Source organism: Ranitomeya variabilis, chromosome 3, assembly GCF_051348905.1.
Source record: "Ranitomeya variabilis isolate aRanVar5 chromosome 3, aRanVar5.hap1, whole genome shotgun sequence".
Taxonomy (NCBI): domain Eukaryota; kingdom Metazoa; phylum Chordata; class Amphibia; order Anura; family Dendrobatidae; genus Ranitomeya; species Ranitomeya variabilis.
In genome coordinates, this window is record NC_135234.1 from 167866497 (window position 1) to 167888077 (window position 21581).

General features: G+C 46.1%; 1 protein-coding gene across 1 annotated transcript in view; it reads left to right on the forward strand.

The window, feature by feature from the left end:
- ATG3 (autophagy related 3) overlaps positions 1 to 21581 on the forward strand; it is a 56391-nt gene that overhangs the window by 21769 nt on the left and 13041 nt on the right. The window contains exons 6-9 of the mRNA XM_077294838.1: positions 5448 to 5555; positions 14532 to 14581; positions 17233 to 17308; positions 18862 to 18896. Coding sequence (XP_077150953.1) covers positions 5448 to 5555; positions 14532 to 14581; positions 17233 to 17308; positions 18862 to 18896 — 269 coding nt within the window. The remainder of the gene's footprint in view (positions 1 to 5447; positions 5556 to 14531; positions 14582 to 17232; positions 17309 to 18861; positions 18897 to 21581) is intronic.

Here is a 21581-nt window from a genome sequence, read left to right on the forward strand (position 1 = left end):
CCTCTTTAGGGGTTCGTAGCGTTCACGACTCTGAATATGAGTCTGATGTATCCTTAGACCCGGATGCTCCGGAGTTTAGATCTACAGTTGACTCCCTCATTGAGGCAGTCAATCACGCCCTTAAAGTGGACGATAACCCTAATCCTGCTCCGGACCACTCGGTCTCCTTTACTAGAGCCAAGCGTTCCCATAAGACGTTCGCCTCTCACCCAGATTTCCTGGATATAGTCAGGCGACACAGGGAGTGTCCGGATAAGCGTTTCACGGGCAAAAAGGCCCTGGAATCGAAGTATCCCTTTTCCGCAGATCTTGTTAATGACTGGACGGAATCCCCATTAGTAGATCCTCCGGTTTCGCGCCTAGCTTCCAAAACTCTCTTATCCGTTCCAGATGGCGCTTCGATTTAAGAATCCCACAGAGCGCCAGCTAGATTCCCTAGCTCGCTCAGTGTACGAAGCCTCAGGTTCTTCTCTTTCTCCTTCCTTCGCCGCGGCTTGGGTGGCCAAGGCAATGGTTTCCTGGGCAGATGCCCTAGCAAAATCCGTTCAGGAACAGGATCTTCCCTCTGAGATGGCAGACCTTGCCAAACAGATTGCCATGGCCGGTGATTACGTGATGTACGCATCGCTCGATGCAGCGAACTGTGCAGCATCGGCGGCTTCTCACGCCATCACCATCAGAAGAGCTATTTGGCTCAGAGTGGCGCGCAGATTCCTCCTCTAAAAAGTCTCTGATTTCTCTCCCTTTTCAGAGTGGGCGTCTTTTTGGAGAAAAGCTAGACCAGCTTATCTCCGACACTACAAGGGGAAAGAGCAAGTTCCTTCCCCAACAGAGGCCCAAGACTGCCTTCCAGCGCCAACCATATTTTCGCTTTCGGCCCTTTCGTAGCAGTCCAGCCTGGTCCAATCCTGCCGCCCCTTCCAGATCAAACCGATCCGCTCGCTCAGACAGAGACGTTCGTCCCTCTTTTAGGCCGAATCAGTCCTGGCGAGGAAAGCCTAGGCAACCCAGAACCAGAGGGTCCAGGCCTGCCAGATTCCCTTCGCAATGACTCGGGAACTGTTCCAGTCGATACCACCAAAGTAGGCGGACATCTACTTCTTTTTCAGCAAGTCTGGCTCTCCGTCATCCACGACGAATGGGTCAGGGATCTGGTGTCGTCTGGCTACAAAATAGAGTTCTCTGCCTCCCCTCCAGCTCGGTTTTTTCCCTCTCGTTTCCCCAGTTCGGGGGCTCAGTCTCGCGCCCTTCTTTGCGCCATTCATTCCCTCCGCCAGTGCGGGGTCATTGTTCCGGTTCCGGAACACGAGAGGTTTAGAGGTTTTTACTCAAACCTCTTCGTCGTGCCAAAAAAGGACGGGACAGTGCGCCCCATTTTGGACCTGAAGCTCCTGAACAAGTGCGTAAAGGTACGGCACTTCAGGATGGAATCGCTCCGGTCGGTCATCTTCTCGATGGAGACAGGGGAATACCTGGCATCAATAGACATCAAGGATGCCTATCTTCATATCCCAATATTCCCGTCTCATCAAAGGTTCCTCCGTTTTGCCATCCTAGAGGACCATTTCCAATTCACGGCCTTACCCTTCGGTCTTGCCACGGCACCCAGGGTATTCACAAAGGTCATGGCGGCCGTCATGGCCATTCTTCACTCTCGCGGAGTGGTCGTGTTGCCTTACTTAGACGACCTCCTCATAAAAGGTCCGTCTTATCAGGCCTGCGAGGCAAGCGTCCTTATTACCTTGGATTCTCTTTCGCGCCTGGGCTGGTTGATCAACTGGGACAAGTCCTCCCCCGTTCCTGCCCGTCGGATCTCCTTTCTGGGAATGATCCTGGACACCTCAAGGGGACTGGTCTTGCTCCCTCGGTCCAAGGCCCGAGAGCTTCAGCATGGAGCTCGGACGCTCTGCCATCCTCGTCCGCGACCCATTCGGTTCGCCATGAAGATCCTGGGCAAAGTGGTAGCCGCAATGGAAGCGGTTCCTTTCGCTCAACTCCATCTCCGCCCCTTGCAACAGGCTCTGCTGGACAACTGGGACAGGAGTCCCTTATCCCTCGATCGTCCATGCCCTTTGTCTCCGCGGATCAGACAATCCCTGTTATGGTGGACCCTGGGTCCATCTCTCCTCCAGGGGAAGTTTTTTCGCCCGATCCGCTGGTTAGTGGTAACTACCGACGCCAGTCTTCTCGGCTGGGGTGTGGTGTTTCTTCACCACTCTGCCCAGGGTCGTTGGACTCTTCGGGAGTCGAGGCTCCCTATAAACATCCTGGAGATTCGGGCGATCAGACTCGCCCTGAGACGCTTTCACCCCCTGCTCGTGGGTCACCCAATCCGAGTCCAATCGGACAATGTCACAGCGGTGGCATACATAAACCACCAGGGGGGTACCCGCAGCAGGGCGGCGATGCAGGAAGTCTCCCACATTCTTCGTTGGGCCGAAGCCAACCATTCCACCATTTCCGCGGTGCACATTCTGGGTGTCGAAAATTGGGCGGCGGACTTTCTAAGTCGTCAGGGCCTTGCCTCGGGAGTGGAAACTCCATCCAGAGGTTTTTCGACAGATCTGCCTTCGCTGGGGGACCCCGGACGTGGATCTGATGGCGTCCAGATTGAACGCCAAGGTTCACAATTTCATTGCACGTTCTCGGGATCCCCAGGCTATCGGAGTGGACACGCTGATATCCCCGTGGCGTCAGTTCCAACTTCCGTACGTGTTTCCTCCACTTCCCTTACTGCCGAAGGTGATCCGGAAGTTCAAGACGGAGGGGGTTCCGGTCATTCTGGTCGCGCCGGATTGGCCACGTCGCGCTTGGTACGCGGAGCTCGTTCAGCTCGTAGCCGACGTCCCCTGGCGGTTACCAGACCGCCCAGATCTGCTTCGTCAAGGGCCGATCAGCCACCAGAGCCCAGGGGCCCTACGTTTAACGGCGTAGCTGTTGAAACCTGGATTCTAACTCGAGGTGGTTTCTCTCAGCAGGTCATTCCCACCATGATAAGCACTCGCAAGTCGTCTTCCGCTTCTATCTACCACTGCACCTGGAAAACCTTCTTCTCGTGGTGCAGGCTCCGAGGTCGCCCTCCGCTCGTTTTCTCTATTCCTTGCATTTTGGATTTCCTTCAGTCCGGTTTGGACTCCGGCTTGGCGCTGAGTTCCCTCAAAGGTCAGATCTCAGCGTTATCCGTGTTATTCCAACGTAGGATCGCTGCCAACCTTCAAGTCAAGACTTTCATTCAGGGGGTCTCCCATGTGGTACCCCCCTACAGGATGCCGTTAGAGACCTGGGATCTCAACTTGGTTCTGGGGGCTCTTCAGGAACCTCCTTTTGAGCCTCTTCAGGACATTCCGCTTACTGTCCTCTCCTGGAAGGTTGCCTTCCTTGTGGCCGTAACGTCTATCAGACGGGTCTCAGAATTGGCTGCTTTATCCTGGCTAGCTCCTTTTCTTGCCTTCCACCAGGACAAGGTAGTCCTTCGTCCATCTCCGGATTTTCTCCCTAAGGTGGTGTCCTCTTTTCACCTTAACGAGGACATCATTCTTCCCTCTTTTTGCCCGCAGCCAAAACACAGGGTTGAAAAAGCCCTTCATACCCTGGACGTGGTACAGGCCCTTAGGAGGTACATTTCCAAAACGGCTCATTTCAGAAAATCAGACTCCCTTTTCGTTCTCCCGGAGGGTCACAGAAAGGGTTTGACTGCGTCTAAAGCCACGATAGCCAGATGAATTCGATCTACTATCCAGGAATCCTATCGGGTCAGGGGCAGATCTATCCCGGCGGGGATTAGAGCTCACTCCACTCGGTCGATGGGTGCTTCCTGGGCCATCCGGCACCAGGCAACGGCGGAGCAGGTTTGCAAGGCCGCACTGTGGTCCAGCCTGCATACTTTCACAAAGCACTACAATGTCCACATTCATTCCTCTGCGGACACGGCCCTTGGCAGACGTGTTCTGCAAGTGGCCGTCGCGCATTTGTAAGTCAGATGGTACACGGAGTTATTTGGTTGTATTGTTTCCCTCCCAGGGACTGCTTTGGGACGTCCCATGGTCCTGTGTCCCCCAATGTGGCGATGGAGAAATAGGGATTTTTGTGTGTACTCACCGTAAAACCCTTTTCTCCGAGCCACTCATTAGGGGACACAGCACCCACCCTGTTAGCCTGTTCGGCTATTTACCTTTTTCGTTTTTTTACTTTCTTTGACATGTTGTACTCTACTGTTACATGATATATTGTTGTTATTCTCCTACTGCTTTTTGCACTGAACTGGGTCTCTGGAAGCCAGCATGAGGGTGTATACTGCAGGGGAGGAGTTAACCTTTTTTTGTCTCAGCTTAGTGTCAGCCTCCTAGTGACAGCAGCATAACACCCATGGTCCTGTGTCCCCCAATGAGTGGCTCGGAGAAAAGGATTTTACGGTGAGTACACACAAAAATCCCTATATTTAGCTTCTGGCATTGGGTTCCTCTAACAGGAGAAGCACAAGGTTTTGTCGTATGACCACTTTGTGCTTTCTGCCCAGCAAGAGTGGCCTACCAGAGAGAAGGAGCTTGATATTGTCAGTGACCGCAACTTAATGAGTGACTATATTTTTAATTTAATTTTTACATAAATCTACAGTAAAAGTGAAGATGTCAGGCTTTCTAATATATCTGATCATAAAAATATGTTTCTCCTATTCCCAGTCACTTTTTATCTCTTGCACTTGATTATTCAGTCTGAAAAACTGCTCAAATCTGTCTACAGTTCTGTCCTCGAGAGATCAAATTACACCTGTTGCTTATAGAATTCTCTGGAGAGGAGAGGGGAAGGAGAAAGTGGTGGAGCACTTTAGAAGACCCTACACCCGCATTTTTTTTTTTTTATTTATTTATTTATTTTTTTAAGTGATTGGAACCTGCAGAAGGGAAAGCCAGTAAAAACAAGCCATATACTGGCCGAAAATGGTGTTACTCTCTTGTCAACTGTCTCTTCAGAGAGGAGGTAGCAATCCTAAAAGTCAATATCAACTCTAACAAGCCTTGTCATATGACTTAGGATAAAAGCTTGACTTTTAGGATTGCTACTTCCTATAGGTGGCACTAGCGTTCTAGTCCTCTCCCTCTCTGAAGAGACCATTTGCATATTTCTCATAGGAGAATTGCGGCTGAAAAGTCTTCTCACCTTGGCATCTCAGGCTTGACATGTCGATCTCCGCAAGGAGAAACGTTATGTATGTGCAGGTTGTGTCCTTTCTCATGCCTGAGTTTCCATGCTCGCACTACAATCCCACTGACGCAGAGCATAAATTAGCCGGGCTCCAGATAGGGGGATGTGTAAGGCAGAAGCTGGAAGTCCTGGCACCTGCATAGCACCACAGACTCTTTGTTCTGTGATAGTGATTTAAGTGATGGAGGGTTTTCTGCCCTTAATATTTCTATGCGTTGACAATCACTCCTCATTACTCCCCTCAGTGCCCTGTTATAAAAGATGTAAACAGATGGAGTACTCCGATGAACAGGAAGCCATCATAGAAGAGGATGATGGAGACGGTGGTTGGGTTGACACTTTTCATCATGCAGGTAAGTTATACTTATGGGCTTTAACGTTCCTCCCTTGTCATATAACGCTTATGTACGAAACGGCAGAATTCACTAAGCACAGGGACGAGATGCAAAGTTTTGTGTGAATTAGAAGTTAAAGGAGTTGTTCTTTATTTGGGCAAATGAAGAGCAAATTACCAAGGGCTCAATTAGTTATTTCCAATTTTTCTTAGTATTTTTTTTCTTTTAGGCTGTGTGCACACGTTGCTGATTTTTTGCGGTTTTTTCGCTATAAAAACGCTATAAAACCGCAAAAAAAAGCATACAATATACATCCCATCATTTAGAATGAATTCCGCAATTTTTGTGCACATAATGCGTTTTTTTTCCGAGAAAAAAACGCATCGCAGTAAAAAATGCAGCATGTTCATTAATTTAGCTTTTTTTTTTTTGCGGATTTCCCACTATAAAATGCATTGGGAAATGTCCGGAAAAAAACGCACCAAAAAACGCATGCAGATTTCTTGCAGATTTCTTGCAGAAAATTTCAGGTTTTTCTCAGGAATTTTCTGCGAGAAATCCTGAACATGTGCACATAGCCTTAATCTTGTAGTCACTGACTTTTTTTTTTTTTTTTTTTCTCTGCCAAATTCCTTAAAATGGGGCACTCAGTTCATGAACTTGATGCAAAATAGAGGGTACTCTATGCTTTTTGTCTCTACCCTTTTTTTTTTTTTTTTCCAAACTTTTCATTACCATTAGTCACAAAACCTTTACAAAGTCACTTTTTGTGGAAAAAAAAGTGCCAAATTGAAAACTTCTCCAGAAACTTTACCACAGGCAGGGACTGGAGTGAGAAGTGCCAATAAAAAGCAACATTTGGTAAAATTCTAATTTTATTATTCTTTTAAAAGATCTGGATAAGAAAAGTTGTCAAGGACAAATGAAAGAAAGACATATAACTAGATCTATCTTGTGGTAACTGATTATTAGGCAAAATGATCTCCTATCTAACTAGTTTTCCCCAATTTGATGACATTAGCAGGCTCTTCTCTCTGCTATACATTGCCTGTTCATGTAATATGGGAATTTTTCTACCTTGTGCAGCCAAACTTAGTGTATTGTGTATTTCTTGTTAGCAAAATAAGGATTTTTGGTACTCGCTGTAAAATCTTTCCTGTAGCCTTCATTGGGAGACACCGGAACCATGGTTAATGACTCTCCCCCCCCCCCCCCCCCCCCACCAGACTACACCTGGGTAGATGACACCCAGTTATTCAGTAAGTGCAAAAACAGTATTAAAAGCAAAACCCAGATCACCACCATCCCCCGCCCCCCAAAGAAGTGATGGTGTTGTGTTCCCCAGGACAGTGATTTTTGCTGTGAGTACCAAGCATTTTTTTCTGTCGCTTCATTGGGGGAGAGAGGAACCATGGGATGGCCTAGAGTGGTCCCTGAGGTGGGAAAACTAATATCAGTCCTGCAGAAGGGAGAATAACAATCCCTCAGGTTATAACCCGAGAAACTGCCACATTTCGTCCCCTTCTGCTAAAACCTGCATTTCTGGACACTAAGGTAAGCACTTCACAATGATATGGACAGAAGATTAAGTAAGCCCCAATGGAATAGAAGAACATGCGTCTTGAGGCATGAGACCCAAGAAGTTTTTACCCAGGAGTGTGAGAGCGCTGTGCCCTGGCAGGGGCCCCATAGCTAAGATCGACCTTTTGCATTGGCAGATCGAAGCGACAGCAGCAATGGTAGCCCTAGAGGTTGTCTGACCTCCATCAGAGCATAACGGGATGACCCACAGGGCAGCTGAACATTCAAGCAGACCTGTGAGAGACAGAGCTGAAGAGCTGTGACTACGTTATATTGTGTTGTAATAAATATTACAAATGCAGTGCATAAATATTCTGCCTACCAGAACCTGTTGGAAGCAATGAGAAAAAAAGAGAATAGCCCAACATAGCTCACCGGGTTACACCTGAAAGCTCTGGACCCCCTGGAAAATGGTGGAACCTGAAGGGCTGCCAGAGATGGTAATCCCCTTTCAAAAGCCGAAAACTCAGTAACAGTGAAGGGTGTGGAGCAAAGGAGTGGAAGGACAGTAGCTGCAGCGAAACGCCGGCAGGTGTGCAGTCTGTGAGGGATGCCCTGGGTATTCTGCCACCGATGCAAGAGGGTGAGATGTGTCTGAGGGATGGGAGCACGGATCTCTGTGCAAGCAATGGCAGATAATGTTACTCGCTAACCGCTCCTCCTATTCTTGACCAGTTGCATGTGGTTTATTTTTGGCAATGATGATGCAGTGATGAACTGTAACAGGTGTTATTCAAAGTACCTTGAAGAGATGAGATAAGATATCAGGGAAGGTGAAGCGGATGAAGAGGAGTATTAATCTCTTCATCTTCCCTGACATCTTACCTTATCTCCTCAAGGTACTTTAAATAAAACCAGTTGGAGGAAACTCATGCAAACACAGGGAGAACATACAAACTCCTTGCAGATGTTGTCATTGGTGCAGTGAGCCACCGTGCTGCAATATGGGGACTATATGCTAGAGGTAACAGGAGAATCCTCTCTTGAGTCCTGATGCATGTGTTTCCAAGATGGATGGCACTGACCACAAGAAAGGATGTGAGGAAACAAGATAGGAGGAGTTGCAGAGAGAGAGAGAGGCATTATGGAAATTACAGCTTCAGAACAATAAAACCTATAATAACACTGGCCAGTAAATGGCCGCAAAGTACAACAAACACCGTAACCATTATTTACTCGGACTCCCATGACAGCACGACGAGAGAGGGGATCCGCCCATTAGGAACAGGAAACCTACAGATACAAAAGGGCGGCACCTCTCCCCTGCATCAGTTGGTTTCCTGTTCCTAAAGGGACGGGTGCCCACAGATGAATCTTATGGAGCCCAGGCCGGCCGGCCGATTCCGGTAGCGAGGGGGTCTCCTACCTCGGCCGGTGCGGAGATCCCTGGAGACGCCACGGTGGTCCTTGCTGGACTGCACGTCGGTGGCGTTCGCAGCAGGGAGCAGAGTCCAGAGGATTTCTCGCCTCCATCAGCGTCAGCGCCGGTAAGTATTTCCCATTGGCGGTGCAGCGGTGGCGTACTTGCGGGGTGCCGGCGTCAGGACTATGTGGCCGGAGCGCTGCGATCCGTCCCCGGCGTCCTGCACCGCTCTCAGCGTGTGCTGGAGCGTTTCCGGGTGCGGTGACGCGGGGGGGCGGAGTTAGTAGCCGCTTCCGGGTCGCCGGATGTCTGCGCATGCGCAGTCGATCCAAAATGGCGGCGCCCATGTATCCTGATTACCGGTATTCTCCCACATGAATCCTATCCTCCCTGCGGTATCCTGGACCAATGGGAATGGCACTGACCTATCTGCTGACCGGATCCAAGGGGGATTTAAGCAGGTGACGATTCAGGAACCCTGCTTTTGGTCGCAATTCGTCATGGAGAGTGGTGGTGAGCAGCAGCAGCTGCTTGATGATGTGCGTCAGAAGCCCAAGGAGAAAGACAGAAGCGACCAGTCCAGTCGTAAAAGCTCATCCGGGCAGGGATCAAGAGCTTCGACTAGGAAAGAACCCCCTCGCATTCCGGTACTTTACTTTGGCGCACGGGTAAGTGATCTACGTGAAAGTTCACTCTGTGACGCGGGCCCCTTATACTTTATCTTCTAGGGAAAGAAGAGTGACAAGTCAAAACATAAGGAGTGTGCTCTCTGTGGAGTCCCCTTACCAGACTCTTGTCCTAAGAAATTATGTGCCCCCTGTATACAACAGACGGTGAGGTCTACAGGTGTGGTGGGGTGGAAGTGACATTAGGTCAGATAGTAGTTATCACCTATACTGTCCCCCCCCCCAGGTAGCAGAAGAGTCTGTGAGTGCGGCAAACCTGAAGGAGATGATACGTTTGGAAGTGAGGGAATCTCTACGGTCCCTATCCCAAACGGGAGGTTCAAAACATAGAACCCCCCTGGACTCTAATTCTTCGGAGGAAGAAAGAGAAGAGGGTGCCTATCACTCTAGTCCTTCCTCCTCTTCATCAGATGAGGAGTCTGGACAATTTTGTCTGCCCCTGGATAAGATTGACAAAGTGGTCAAGTCAGTTAGGGGCACAATGGGCATAGAAGAAACCAAGCCGCAGCCCTCAAAGCAAGAGATGATGTTCAGCGGACTGGATCGTAAAAAACACAGATCTTTTCCAGTGAACGAAAAGATTCAAGACTTAATCCTCCGGGAATGGAAGAAGCCGGAAAAGAAGGGTTCCTTACCGCCAGCTTTAAAACGCAGGTACCCCTTTGATGATCCGGTTGTAGAGACATGGGACAAAGCCCCTAAGTTGGATGCGGCGGTGGCAAAAGCATCCAAGAGAGCCTCGTTGCCATTTGAGGATATGGGGACCCTCAAGGACCCCCTTGATAGAAAAGCGGACATTTTCCTTAAAGGTACCTGGGAAACAGCGGCAGGATCTCTCAGACCAGCGGTTGCCGCGACATGTACAGCCAGATCTTTAATGGTCTGGCTGGATCAGTTAGAGACCCAGCTTAAGGACGGCGCTTCCAGAGATTCTATTCTGAAGGCCTTACCAACAATTCAAAATGCTGCGGCCTTTCTATCAGACGCTTCGGTGGACTCAGTCAGGATGGCGGCTAGAGCAGCAGGGCTCTCCAACGCGGCTCGTAGAGCCTTATGGTTGAAGTGCTGGTCAGGCGACATACAATCCAGAGCTAAACTCTGCGCAATCCCGTGTAAGGGAGAATATCTCTTTGGTCCAACTCTGGGTGAGTTGCTGGAGAAAGCGGGGGATGACAAGAAGAAATTTCCTAATCCTTCTTCAGCATCCTACCGTCGGCCCTTCAACAGAAGAAGATTTGGTCGCGGAAAGAAACGCGGGTCCTCACCCTCTAGAGAGAGTTTTAGATGGGAGGACAGACGCGGAAGAGGTACGGGCTATATGTTTCGCCGTTCCTCAAAAGAACAGAAAAAGCCGGACCAATGACTAGCAATCCCCGTGGGGGGTAGACTGTCAACATTCTCTTCAGCATGGTTTGACATTTCGAACAGTAAATGGGTCCGAGGCATTATAGCAAAAGGCCTAAAGCTTGACTTTAGTCATTGGCCTCGGGATAAATTTAAGTTAACCCCTTTATGCTCCTCCCCCCTTGAACAAGCAGCCCTGGAAGCAGAGGTCATGAACTTATGCTCCAAGAGAGTTTTGATCGAAATCCCAGGATCAGAAAGAGGGAGGGGATTTTACTCTCCTCTTTTTCTGATCAAGAAGCCAGACGGATCGTTTAGAACGATCATAAATCTCAAAAGCCTTAATGAATTCCTGGTCAATGAATCATTTAAAATGGAAACAGTCAGTACAGCAATAAAAATGTTGTTTAAACACTGCTTCATGGTAGTTGTGGATGTAAAGGACGCATACTATCATGTTCCAATACATGAAGACTTCCAGAGATTCCTGAGAGTAGCTGTGACAATGGGGGGTCAGGTTCGTCACTTCCAGTTCAGAGCTCTTCCCTTTGGCCTATCAGCGGCCCCTAGGGTATTTACAAAGTTAGTGGCCGAAGTCATGGCGCACTTGCGAGAATCTGACATCCTGATTGTCCCCTATGGATGACTTCCTTATAGTGGGAAGTTCGGCAGACCATTGCCTCTCACAACTAGAGACAACCACAACCAAACTTGAACATCTGGGGTGGATCATAAATTATGAAAAATCCCGGTTACAGCCCCAAATGATACAGAGATTCTTAGGGCTGTTGTTAAATTCAGAAACCCAACAGTGTTGTCTTCCGCCTGACAAGTTGTTACACATCCAACAACAAGTATCTAAAGCAATTGATAAACCATCCATGACCCTTAGACAGGCTATGTCACTGTTAGGATCTCTAACCTCATGCATTCCCGCTGTCCGTTGGGCCCAATTTCATACCAGACCTTTACAATCCGACGTACTGGTTAATGATAGAATTTTACAGGGGTCTTTGCAGAGTCAGATTACCTTGGGTCCAAAAGCCCTTACTTCTCTTAGATGGTGGCTAAACAGTGACAATTTATCGGCGGGAGTTCCCTGGGTAACACGGGTGACACGTATTGTAACAACGGACGCTAGCCCTTCAGGTTGGGGAGCACACATGGATGACATGATAGTTCAGGGTCTATGGGACCCCTTAACATCAGCCTCCTCTAACCACAGAGAATTAATGGCAATTGAACTTTCAGTTAAAAAATTCCTCATATGTCTGCAGGGTCACCACGTCAAGATCCTCTCGGACAACCAGGTGGCGGTCGCATACATAAATCACCAGGGTGGAACTCATTCCGAATCTCTGATGAGAGTGGCGGACCGGTTATTCCAGACAGCGGAGAACAATTTTCTATCTTTAACCGCACTGCACATAAGAGGAAAAGAAAATGTGAAAGCGGACTTTCTAAGCCGCAACACCCTGAGACAAGGGGAATGGTCTCTAAACGATCTCGTGTTCAACCAGATTGTCCAAAAATGGGGACATCCAGAGGTGGATTTATTTGCCACCAGGGACAACCAAAAGACAATAAAATTCTGTTCCCTAAATCCCAGGGAGAATCCTCTGGCGGTAGACGCCTTTCTGATCAACTGGGACTTTCGGTTGGCTTATGCGTTCCCTCCGCTGGGCCTGATACCTCTGGTAATCAGGAAAATAAGAGAAGATCGGGCAAGAGTTATATTGATTGCCCCATTCTGGCCCAGAAGGGCCTGGTTCACCTGGCTCAGGGTCATGTCAGTGGAGGACCCCTGGGTGCTTCCGGACATCCCAGATTTGCTCCACCAGGGTCCGATCAGCCATCCTCAAGTAAAGAGTCTCCATTTGACGGCATGGAGTTTGAGAGGGCGTTACTGAAAAACAAAGGGTTCTCCCCAAATTTGATTGAAACCCTTATGAAAAGTAGGAAGCAGATTACAACAACAATCTACGCTAGAACCTGGCGGAAATTCCTGGCCTCTTCTGACTTTAATTTAGAAGAGGGAATACCTATAAAACAGATCTTAGAATTCCTGCAAAGGGGCTTAGAGCTAGATCTATCCACTAGTACCCTAAAAGTACAAGTCTCGGCCCTAGGGGCCTTGTTTTCCTGTAACGTCGCCAATAATTATTGGATCTCAGGGTTCATTAAAGCCTCTAGTAGGGCTAGACCCATACATAGGGATAGATCTATGCCTTGGGATCTTAACCTAGTCCTGTCAGCATTGACTAGAGAGCCGTTTGAACCATTACAATCAGCTTCAATTAAGGCATTATCCCTTAAAACAGCATTTCTGGTAGCAATAACATCTGCCCGTAGGGTAGGAGATATACAAGCTCTCTCCAGAATTTCCCCTTATACAGAGTTTCTGCCAGATAGGGTAGTCCTCAGACCAGACCCGGCCTATTTACCAAAAGTATCATCTCGGTTTCACAGGTCTCAGGAGATAGTGTTACCATCTTTCATTCCCAATCCCTCCAACCCTAAAGAAGAGCTACTCCATACACTAGACGTTAGGAGATGCCTGTTAGAATACATCTCTGTTACTGATACATGGAAGAAAGATAATGCCTTATTTTTATCTTTCCAAAATCCCAGAAAGGGACTCAGGGTATCAAAGTACACACTAGCAAAGTGGATTAGGGAGGCTATCTCTTTGGCTTATACTGCAGGTGGGGGTCCGACTCCGCAGAATCTGAGGGCGCATTCCACCAGGGCCATGGCTACATCCTGGGCGGAGAAATCTGGAGTATCAATCGACCAGATATGTAAGGCGGCCACATGGTCATCCCCGTCCACCTTCTTTAAGCACTATAGGTTGGATTTAGGGGCCTCCTCTGATCTCACCTTCGGGTTAAGGGTGCTGCAGGCTATAGTCCCTCCCTAAGGTAGTGTTACATCTCTGTAAATCTCTCGTCGTGCTGTCATGGGAGTCCGAGTAAAGCATTAAGCTACTTACGGTAGCGGCATTTCTCGGAGGCCCATGACAGCACCCTTAGTTCCCTCCCTATTTCACGTGGGGGTTGCACCTCCTATAATGTATATATCTCACGTGTATATGCCCAGTTCCAATATATGGGTTAAAATTTTGTATATAAACTGTATATAATGTATATTTTTGTATGCTACTAACCGCGGTAGTCCTCTCAAGGCTCTGAAATACAACTGATGCAGGGGAGAGGTGCCGCCCTTTTGTATCTGTAGGTTTCCTGTTCCTAATGGGCGGATCCCCTCTCTCGTCGTGCTGTCATGGGCCTCCGAGAAATGCCGCTACCGTAAGTAGCTTAATGCTATCTATCTATGAAATGTTCCTGTATTGGTGGAAAGCCTTTACAGATGATTACCTGAACAGCACGCTGGGCATCAGGATAGGACTGGGGTGCTGCCAAAAAATTACCACAAGAAAGCCAGTGCAATGCCCAAGTGCAGGAAGGGACCTACAAACTGAAGAAACTTAGTCCTGTAGATAGGCATCGGGAAGTCTGGGCTCCATCTTCTGTTCTCCACAGACTTTCCTCGCTATGATGGGCGGGATTCAAAGGCAAAAGGCCCAACCAACCCAGGTATCTGATGGCCAACTGTGCCCTGCTATACCAACAAGAGAGGGTACAGGCTGTAGTCTGTCTCTCCGTGGTGTTGAATTGCTTCATTCACACTTTGTTACTCATCCTATGAAAAATGTAGGCAGTAGCCATGTCTTCTTAATAGCAATGAGAAAAACCAGTAGTTTATTCCTAACCTTCCTCATCCAGGCTAAGATAGGTCTGATACTTAGACCCATGTCTGCCTCCGAATGACACTAAGCTAAACTGAATTACTGGGTGTCGGCCGCCAAGGTGTAGTCACCCCATGATTATTAACCCATGGTTCCTGTGTCCCTCCAATGAAAAGCCAGAGAAAGTTAGTTTTGTAATTGACTTTCTATAAATCGTCCCCTGACGCCATATCACTTTCCGTCACATTCTAATTAACGCCTGTGTCTGTTAGGTGTGAACACTGTCACTGAGGCCGTGAAAGAAATTACACTTGAGACTCAGGTAAGAGTAACAGATTTGCTTGTTGCGCTGCAGGCAATTTGCAGAATAATTCACGTGCTGCGCAGTGAGATGCATGTTATAAATGAGGAATTCTACATTTTTAAGGACTTCTAAAAATCTGATAGTAAAAAGTTCTTCAGCTCTAAAAGTTCTCTATTAAATAAAAGATGCTAACCACTGGTTCTTCCTCTAGTTGAGATGGTTGAGGAACCCTAAAAAGTGCTACTAAATATTGTGTAATATTAAACTTTGTTTTTCTCTTATATATTGAGATGTATTATTTGAGAAATTAACATATGTTTTCTAGTATCAGTCAACTACCCGGTTAAATATCTGAGATGGTCTAATGTAAATCAGCAAGTCTTGTCCTTTTTGTCAGAAGCAAGACAGAGCAATCGATGGAAGAAACAAAAAACATAACTAAATGAGTTTTAAAAGCACTTTTACGACTGATAACGTACATCTATGTCACTGGCCCTGTCCCTGCATTTGATGCAGGCTCAGGCACTGAGCCCACATTTTACCCTGCAGCTGACAACAATCAGCCATCAATTGCCTCTCTCAACCGCAGGTGGATCTGAGATCCACACGTGGATGTTAACCAGTTAAATGCCACTGTCAATCACAGACAGCGGCATTTAACACATGCAGGCAAGAAGTGTATCAGTGAACATGTCTGGAGTCTGCTGAATAGCCCATGCATGTCATCACCATCATCCTGTGAACATCAGTCCGTGGCCGACGTTCATAGGTGGTTGTGATTTTTGCAATACATAGCATAGCTGAAGCCTTGCTATGTGTAGCTCAAGTGATCAGACGATTACGGTATACATTAAAAAGTAAAATAAAACACAACTTCAAATCACCACCCTTTTGCCCTATTAAAAATAAAACAAAAAATCACACATTTGGTATCACTGCAATCAGAAATGCCTGATCTATTAAAATTGATCTATTTAGTAAACTAGGCAACAAGGAAAAAAATCATAACTCCAGAATTTTCTTTTTGTTTTTTTAGTCATTGCAATAAGAGGCAAAAATGGTATCAGTAAAAATGTCAGCTCTGCACACACAAAATAAGTACTCGCCCATCCTCCGATCCCGAAAAGTGATATTGTTAGGGATCTCGGGAAAATGGTGACAAAATCTATAAAAAAAAAATTAGACAAATTTCTGAATATTTTTTTTACCACTTAAATGAAAAATCATGTTTGGTATCTGCGTACTTTTACTGACCTGGGTAATCATATTGCCTGGTCACTTTTACCATATATTGAGCATAGTAAATGATAAACCTTAAAAACCATTGTGAAATTGCTCATATTGCTATATGGCCAGAAAAATAAAGTTATGGTTCTTGGAAGAAGGGGAGGAAAAAAACCTGAAAATCATCTGGAGTGAAGGGGACAAAGGGAACCTGTCAGCTGATTACCAGCTGCCCATATTGTGGGCATCATGTATCGGCCTCTGGCTGTGTGATCACAGCCATATGTTTGTCTCCTGTAGGAAGCCGCCTGTACGACTAGTCAGTAGTGCGGCTCGTTCCCTGGCGGCTTCTTCCTGATGACAGTGACTGACAGCCTCTGCCTATTTGCTCATACTATGAAAACTGTTGGAGGAAAAAAGCGCAATAGGGTTTTATCCGAGATTGAGCAGTCAATGCAAGGTAAAAGCACTCACCAGACATAGCTTAAGACAAACAATGGAAAGAATCGCTGCTGCAGATCCACTTATCCACAAGGGACCTGCCGTTGAGAATAGTGTAGGAGAATGTGGTCAAATTCTGCGCTTAGAATCTTATGTGGTATTTCTTGATGAAAGTTCTTTGAAGCTCAGAAACGCGTCGAATAAAGACCACTTATAATAATACCTTTGGACTACATGATTCAGCAGCGCAGAATTTGACCACATTCTCCTATATTGTATTCTATTTGCTCATGCTAGCAGAGGCTTGTCAGTCACTGTCAGCGGTCGGGGAGAAGCTGCTGGGATCCCACATGTGCGACTTGTCAGTCGCGTGGGGTGGGGGGTCTTAGCAGAGATTGCTTACAAATCGTGTATGTCACACTCCATGGAGGACCTGTCCTGCGTTACAAAGACAACCCATCCATTAGAAGAGACACTATGTACTTACTTTCCCCTATGATGGTGCTGCAGAGAAATTTAAAAGGGTATTCCTATCTTGTATATTTGTGGCATAGCCGCAGAAAATGCTCTAAATTCATAGTAGTTGCAGGTCCCATCAATGACTCTTGCTTCTTTCTTTAGAGAGAATTCCTGTACAAATAGGTGGGATTCCCAACCACCTCTCCACTGACTTCAAGTCCCCATTCTCACCGTGGGTCCAGATCCCATTGGTGGGATACGCGTCTACACATCCCATGGATTTGCCATGAATGGAAGAGATGGGGATATCCCTTTAACATGTAATGCCACAGGTCACATGGGAGTACCAGCCCGGAAACCTTGTAGTCAGTTTATTGTTAATGGGCCATAGGGAATGGATACATACGAGCAGAGAACCAGTTTAGCTCCTAGTAGCCGCACATGCTCTGTTTGTCTCAGATCGCGCAGTGTTTGGGAATTATCGCCTATTCTGTTCCCACATTCAGGTTACAATTCTTACCTTATTGTATATTTTCTCATATAAGGATTCTGGAAAAGCAACCAGCCGTGCAGCTTGTGATGATGACGACGATGATGATGGGGAAGCTGCAGATATGGAAGGTAGAACTTTCCAAAACATTCAAATGTGTATATATATATACAGTATATTGTGAATAATAATCATTCACATGTGGGTTGTTTTTTTGTTTTGTTTTGTTTTTTTAATGCATACACCTGCTCGCTATACTGAACCCCGCCGCCCCTCTTCTAATGCTGCTGGGGTCTCTACTGGCTCTTCTGGGCATGTGATTGTTGCAGCCAATCTGATGGGTTTCTGATGTTTTGGGGGGTTTGCTTATGCTTAGGGTAATTGGGATAAACCGAAAACTTTAAAAAAAAACTTGTTGACATCTGATGTTATAGTATATTGGGTCTTCAAAGGGATTGTGCAGCCTCTCTGCCACCTAATCTGGCAATGGAGAAATGCTGCTGCCTGTTTTGGCCAAGGCAAGGCAACCATCCCGCATCCAACAAGTATCATACATGTGTCCTATTAATTAGTGGACCAAAGTGTAATAATTGCTGTGTGTTGGGATACCTGCCAGTACAACTGTCCATGAAGTGTATAGCCGTGTCTGCTCAGCCCTTTAAAGGAACACATGACATGCTGGGCTTAAAGGGAGAAACACAAAAAAACAGGATCCCCATATCATGCACCATCACCTCCTGAGCACCTTCCCATATTAGGATGGGAAATAATGTCCTGGGCAGGGGTCCACATGTCTGGAGAGGACTCGGGGTGCTATCTTGGAATTCCTGAATTTAATAGGAGACCATGATTTTCACTATATAAACCTGTACGTTCTGCAGTATGTAATACAAGCAATCAAATAATCACAGGTTTAAGTCCTTTAAGGAGACTTATAATTGTAAAGTAAAAAAACAAAATTACAAAATCAACAAAATGTTTTTTTTAAATATGAAAAAATATATAAAAAGTAATCGCCTGCCTTTTCCCCTGTAAAAAATAAAGGAAATTAAAATATAAAATTGTTTATCCATATTGGTAAATACCATAAAGAGAAAAAAAAATCCAAACTCCAGAATTGCATCTCGGCAACACAAAGCAAAAAAAAGATAAATGTTTAAGAAAATTCAGAATTTTTTATTTTTTTTATCACTTAAATTGAAAAAAATCTTTACATTTTGAATTGGTGCAATCTCACTGACCTAGACAGTCATGTTTCCAGGTTATTTTTTAATACGTAATGAACAGTGTTAAAAACAAAAACAATGGCACAATGCAATTTTTTTTTTTTCCACCATTTAATCTCACTTTTCAGAACATTATTTGGCAAAATAAATGTCATTCAAACTAAAGCTGCAAAAATAACAACAACAAATAACAACAGTGTCAACTGAAAAATAAAAAGCCCTGTCATAATGGTGTATTACCCAGAGTGTTCTTTTAGAAAGAAATTGACCAGTTCTAAAGTAGCAGGGCAGAATTATAACCTTTCGTGTTTCTATGGAATATGGCATCTGTTTCTGTAATGTTGGGATTATTGGCAATAAATAAAGCCAAAAAGAAAATTGTAAGGAAAGCAAAGTGTGCTTCCCAAGTGTGTATGAGTGGACCTGTACCGTACTTATATGTATTTTTGTTTTTTTAGAATATGAAGAAAGTGGCCTACTAGAGACTGATGATGTAAGTGCATTATTGTCAGTTTGGTCAAAGCTGATCTCCTGTAGCTCCATGTTACCTGATGCTGGGGATAGGGTCATGGCTCTGTCTGTTGTTTGCAGAAAACTTGTGAATATTGCCTGTTATGAGAGAGGGCCCAGACAAGGAGTTTGAGACCGAAAAATTGCCCCCAAATAATTCTGCATTACCATCACAATTAGTCTATATCATCACACCCCAAAGTTAAAGGGAACCTGTCACCACGTTTTTGGAAGATGGGATAAAAATAGCGTTAAATAGGGGCAGAGGTGGGCGTTACATTAGAGTGTTTGTTATGCGTTTATTACCCACCTAAGTTGCCGAAATACCTTTGCAAAGTCTCCGTTTTCGCCTGTCAATCAGGCTAGTCTGGTCAGATGGGCGTTGTCTTCCCCCAGATTTTGTGTAGTTTTCCGTTGGTGGCGTAGTGGTGTGCGCATGCCCAAGGTCCCGAATCCTCTGCCAGGGGATTTCAAAGAGCGCGGTGTCCGTTATTGCATTGGTGATCGGTGGGCGCGGCCATCTTCCTTTGGCCGCGCGTGCGCAGAAGCGGCGCTCTGCTGGCCGCGGCTTCAGGAAAATGGCCGCCGCGATATCCATCTGCGCACGCGCGGCATCCCGCGGCCATTTTCCTGATGCCGCGGCCAGCAGAGCGCCGCTTCTGCGCACGCGCGGCCAAAGGAAGATGGCCGCGCCCACCGATCACCAATGCAATAACGGACACCGCGCTCTTTGAAATCCCCTGGCAGAGGATTCGGGACCTTGGGCATGCGCACACCACTACGCCACCAACGGAAAACTACGCAAAATCTGGGGGAAGACAACGCCCATCTGACCAGACTAGCCTGATTGACAGGCGAAAACGGAGACTTTGCAAAGGTATTTCGGCAACTTAGGTGGGTAATAAACGCATAACAAACACACTAATGTAATGCCCACCTCTGCCCCTATTTAACGCTATTTTTATCCCATCTTCCAAAAACATGGTGACAGGTTCCCTTTAATAAATAACCCAGACCAAACATGACAATATAGTCTCCAAAAGCTAAAGACCCCGGGATGCACCAAAATACTCCAGGCAAAAACTCCGCCCCCAAATGGCGATATTAGATTCTTGCAAGCAGGAACCCAGCAAGGATAGAAGGAACAGTAATAGATGTTTTTGCAAATAACTTCTCAATATTTAATGAATCCAATAATGTTACATATATAGACAAAAAAATTAACCTTCCCCCCCCCCCCCTAAAACTACGCATTTCGGCAGATGCCCTTTTTCAAGTGAACCAACAATCTAATATCGTCATTTGAGTGGCAAGTTTTTGTTTAGTGCATTATACGGTATGATCCTACATGGGCACCGCTACCAGGATTGCCGTATTCTACTACTAAACAACAAAATAGAGACCTTAACCTCAACATAAATACACACATCACACCGGACCACATGGCAAATACAGAACCTATCAAGACCGATTCAGATAAGACCCCTAAAGAAGTGCAGACCCTATAACTATTAACTGTAGACTAGACTTCCTGAATAAATCCATGTTTTAGATCAGACCCATGAAATGGGGGGGTCAAGTACCTGGTGTCCAGTAGTTTATTCATCTGTTCTAGCTCCAGCACTGTCTGGTGACCCTCTTGGATCTACAACTAGATCTGAGGGTAGAATCTGAGAGTGCAGGGATCTTGTTCAGAAGATCCCTGCACCTGTAGATTCCCTAGATAACAAGATCCCTGCACTCTCAGATTCCCTTGAATGCAAGGATCTTGTTATATTGATTTTTAGGTTTGAGTGACATCAGGTTATGAGAAGTGATGAGCCTTGTCTATTTTTGTAACATTTGCCATCCATTTTAATAGACCATGCCCTAAGGACTGCTAATCTGCAATCCAGTCCCAAGTTGCCCACACATTTTCCATCACACCACAACATTAATGAGGACCCCAGAGCAATCTCCTGAATAAATTGACCCCAAAGAAGTAAAAAACACCCAGAAATACAAACCCTATACCACTCTACAAAGAAGACCCAAACCTCGAAATATACAGTGGGTACAGAAAGTATTCAGACCACTTTAAATTTTTCACTTTGTTTCATTTGTCATTTAGTAAATTCAAAAAAGTTCATTTTTTCCTCATTAATGTACACTCTGCACCACATCTTGACTGAACAAAAAAAAATAATGTAATTTTTGCAAATTTATTAAAAAAGAAAAACTGAAATATCACATGGTCATAAGTATTCAGACCCTTTGCTCAGTATGTGTTTTTTAGTAAACGCTGTGTGGGCTTTCATATGTCTTGCACTGAGGACAGGCTTCCGTTGGGCTACTCTGCCATAAAGGCCCGACTGGTGAAGGGCTGCAGTGATAGTCGAGTTTGTAGAACTTTCGCCCATCTCCCTACTGCATCTCTGGAGCTCAGCCACAGTTATCTTGGGGTTCTTCCTTACCTCTCTTACCAAGGCTCTTCTCCCTCGATTGCTCAGTTTGGCTGGACGGCAGGTCTAAGACGACTTCTGGTGGTCCCAAACGTCTTCCATTTAAGGATTATGGAGGCTACTGTGCTCTTGGGAACCTTGAGTACTTTAAACACAGCTGGCCTTCAATGAAGGAGTAGAACCATCTCTAGGAGGATCACAAGGAAATGGACAGCATGTGACTTAAA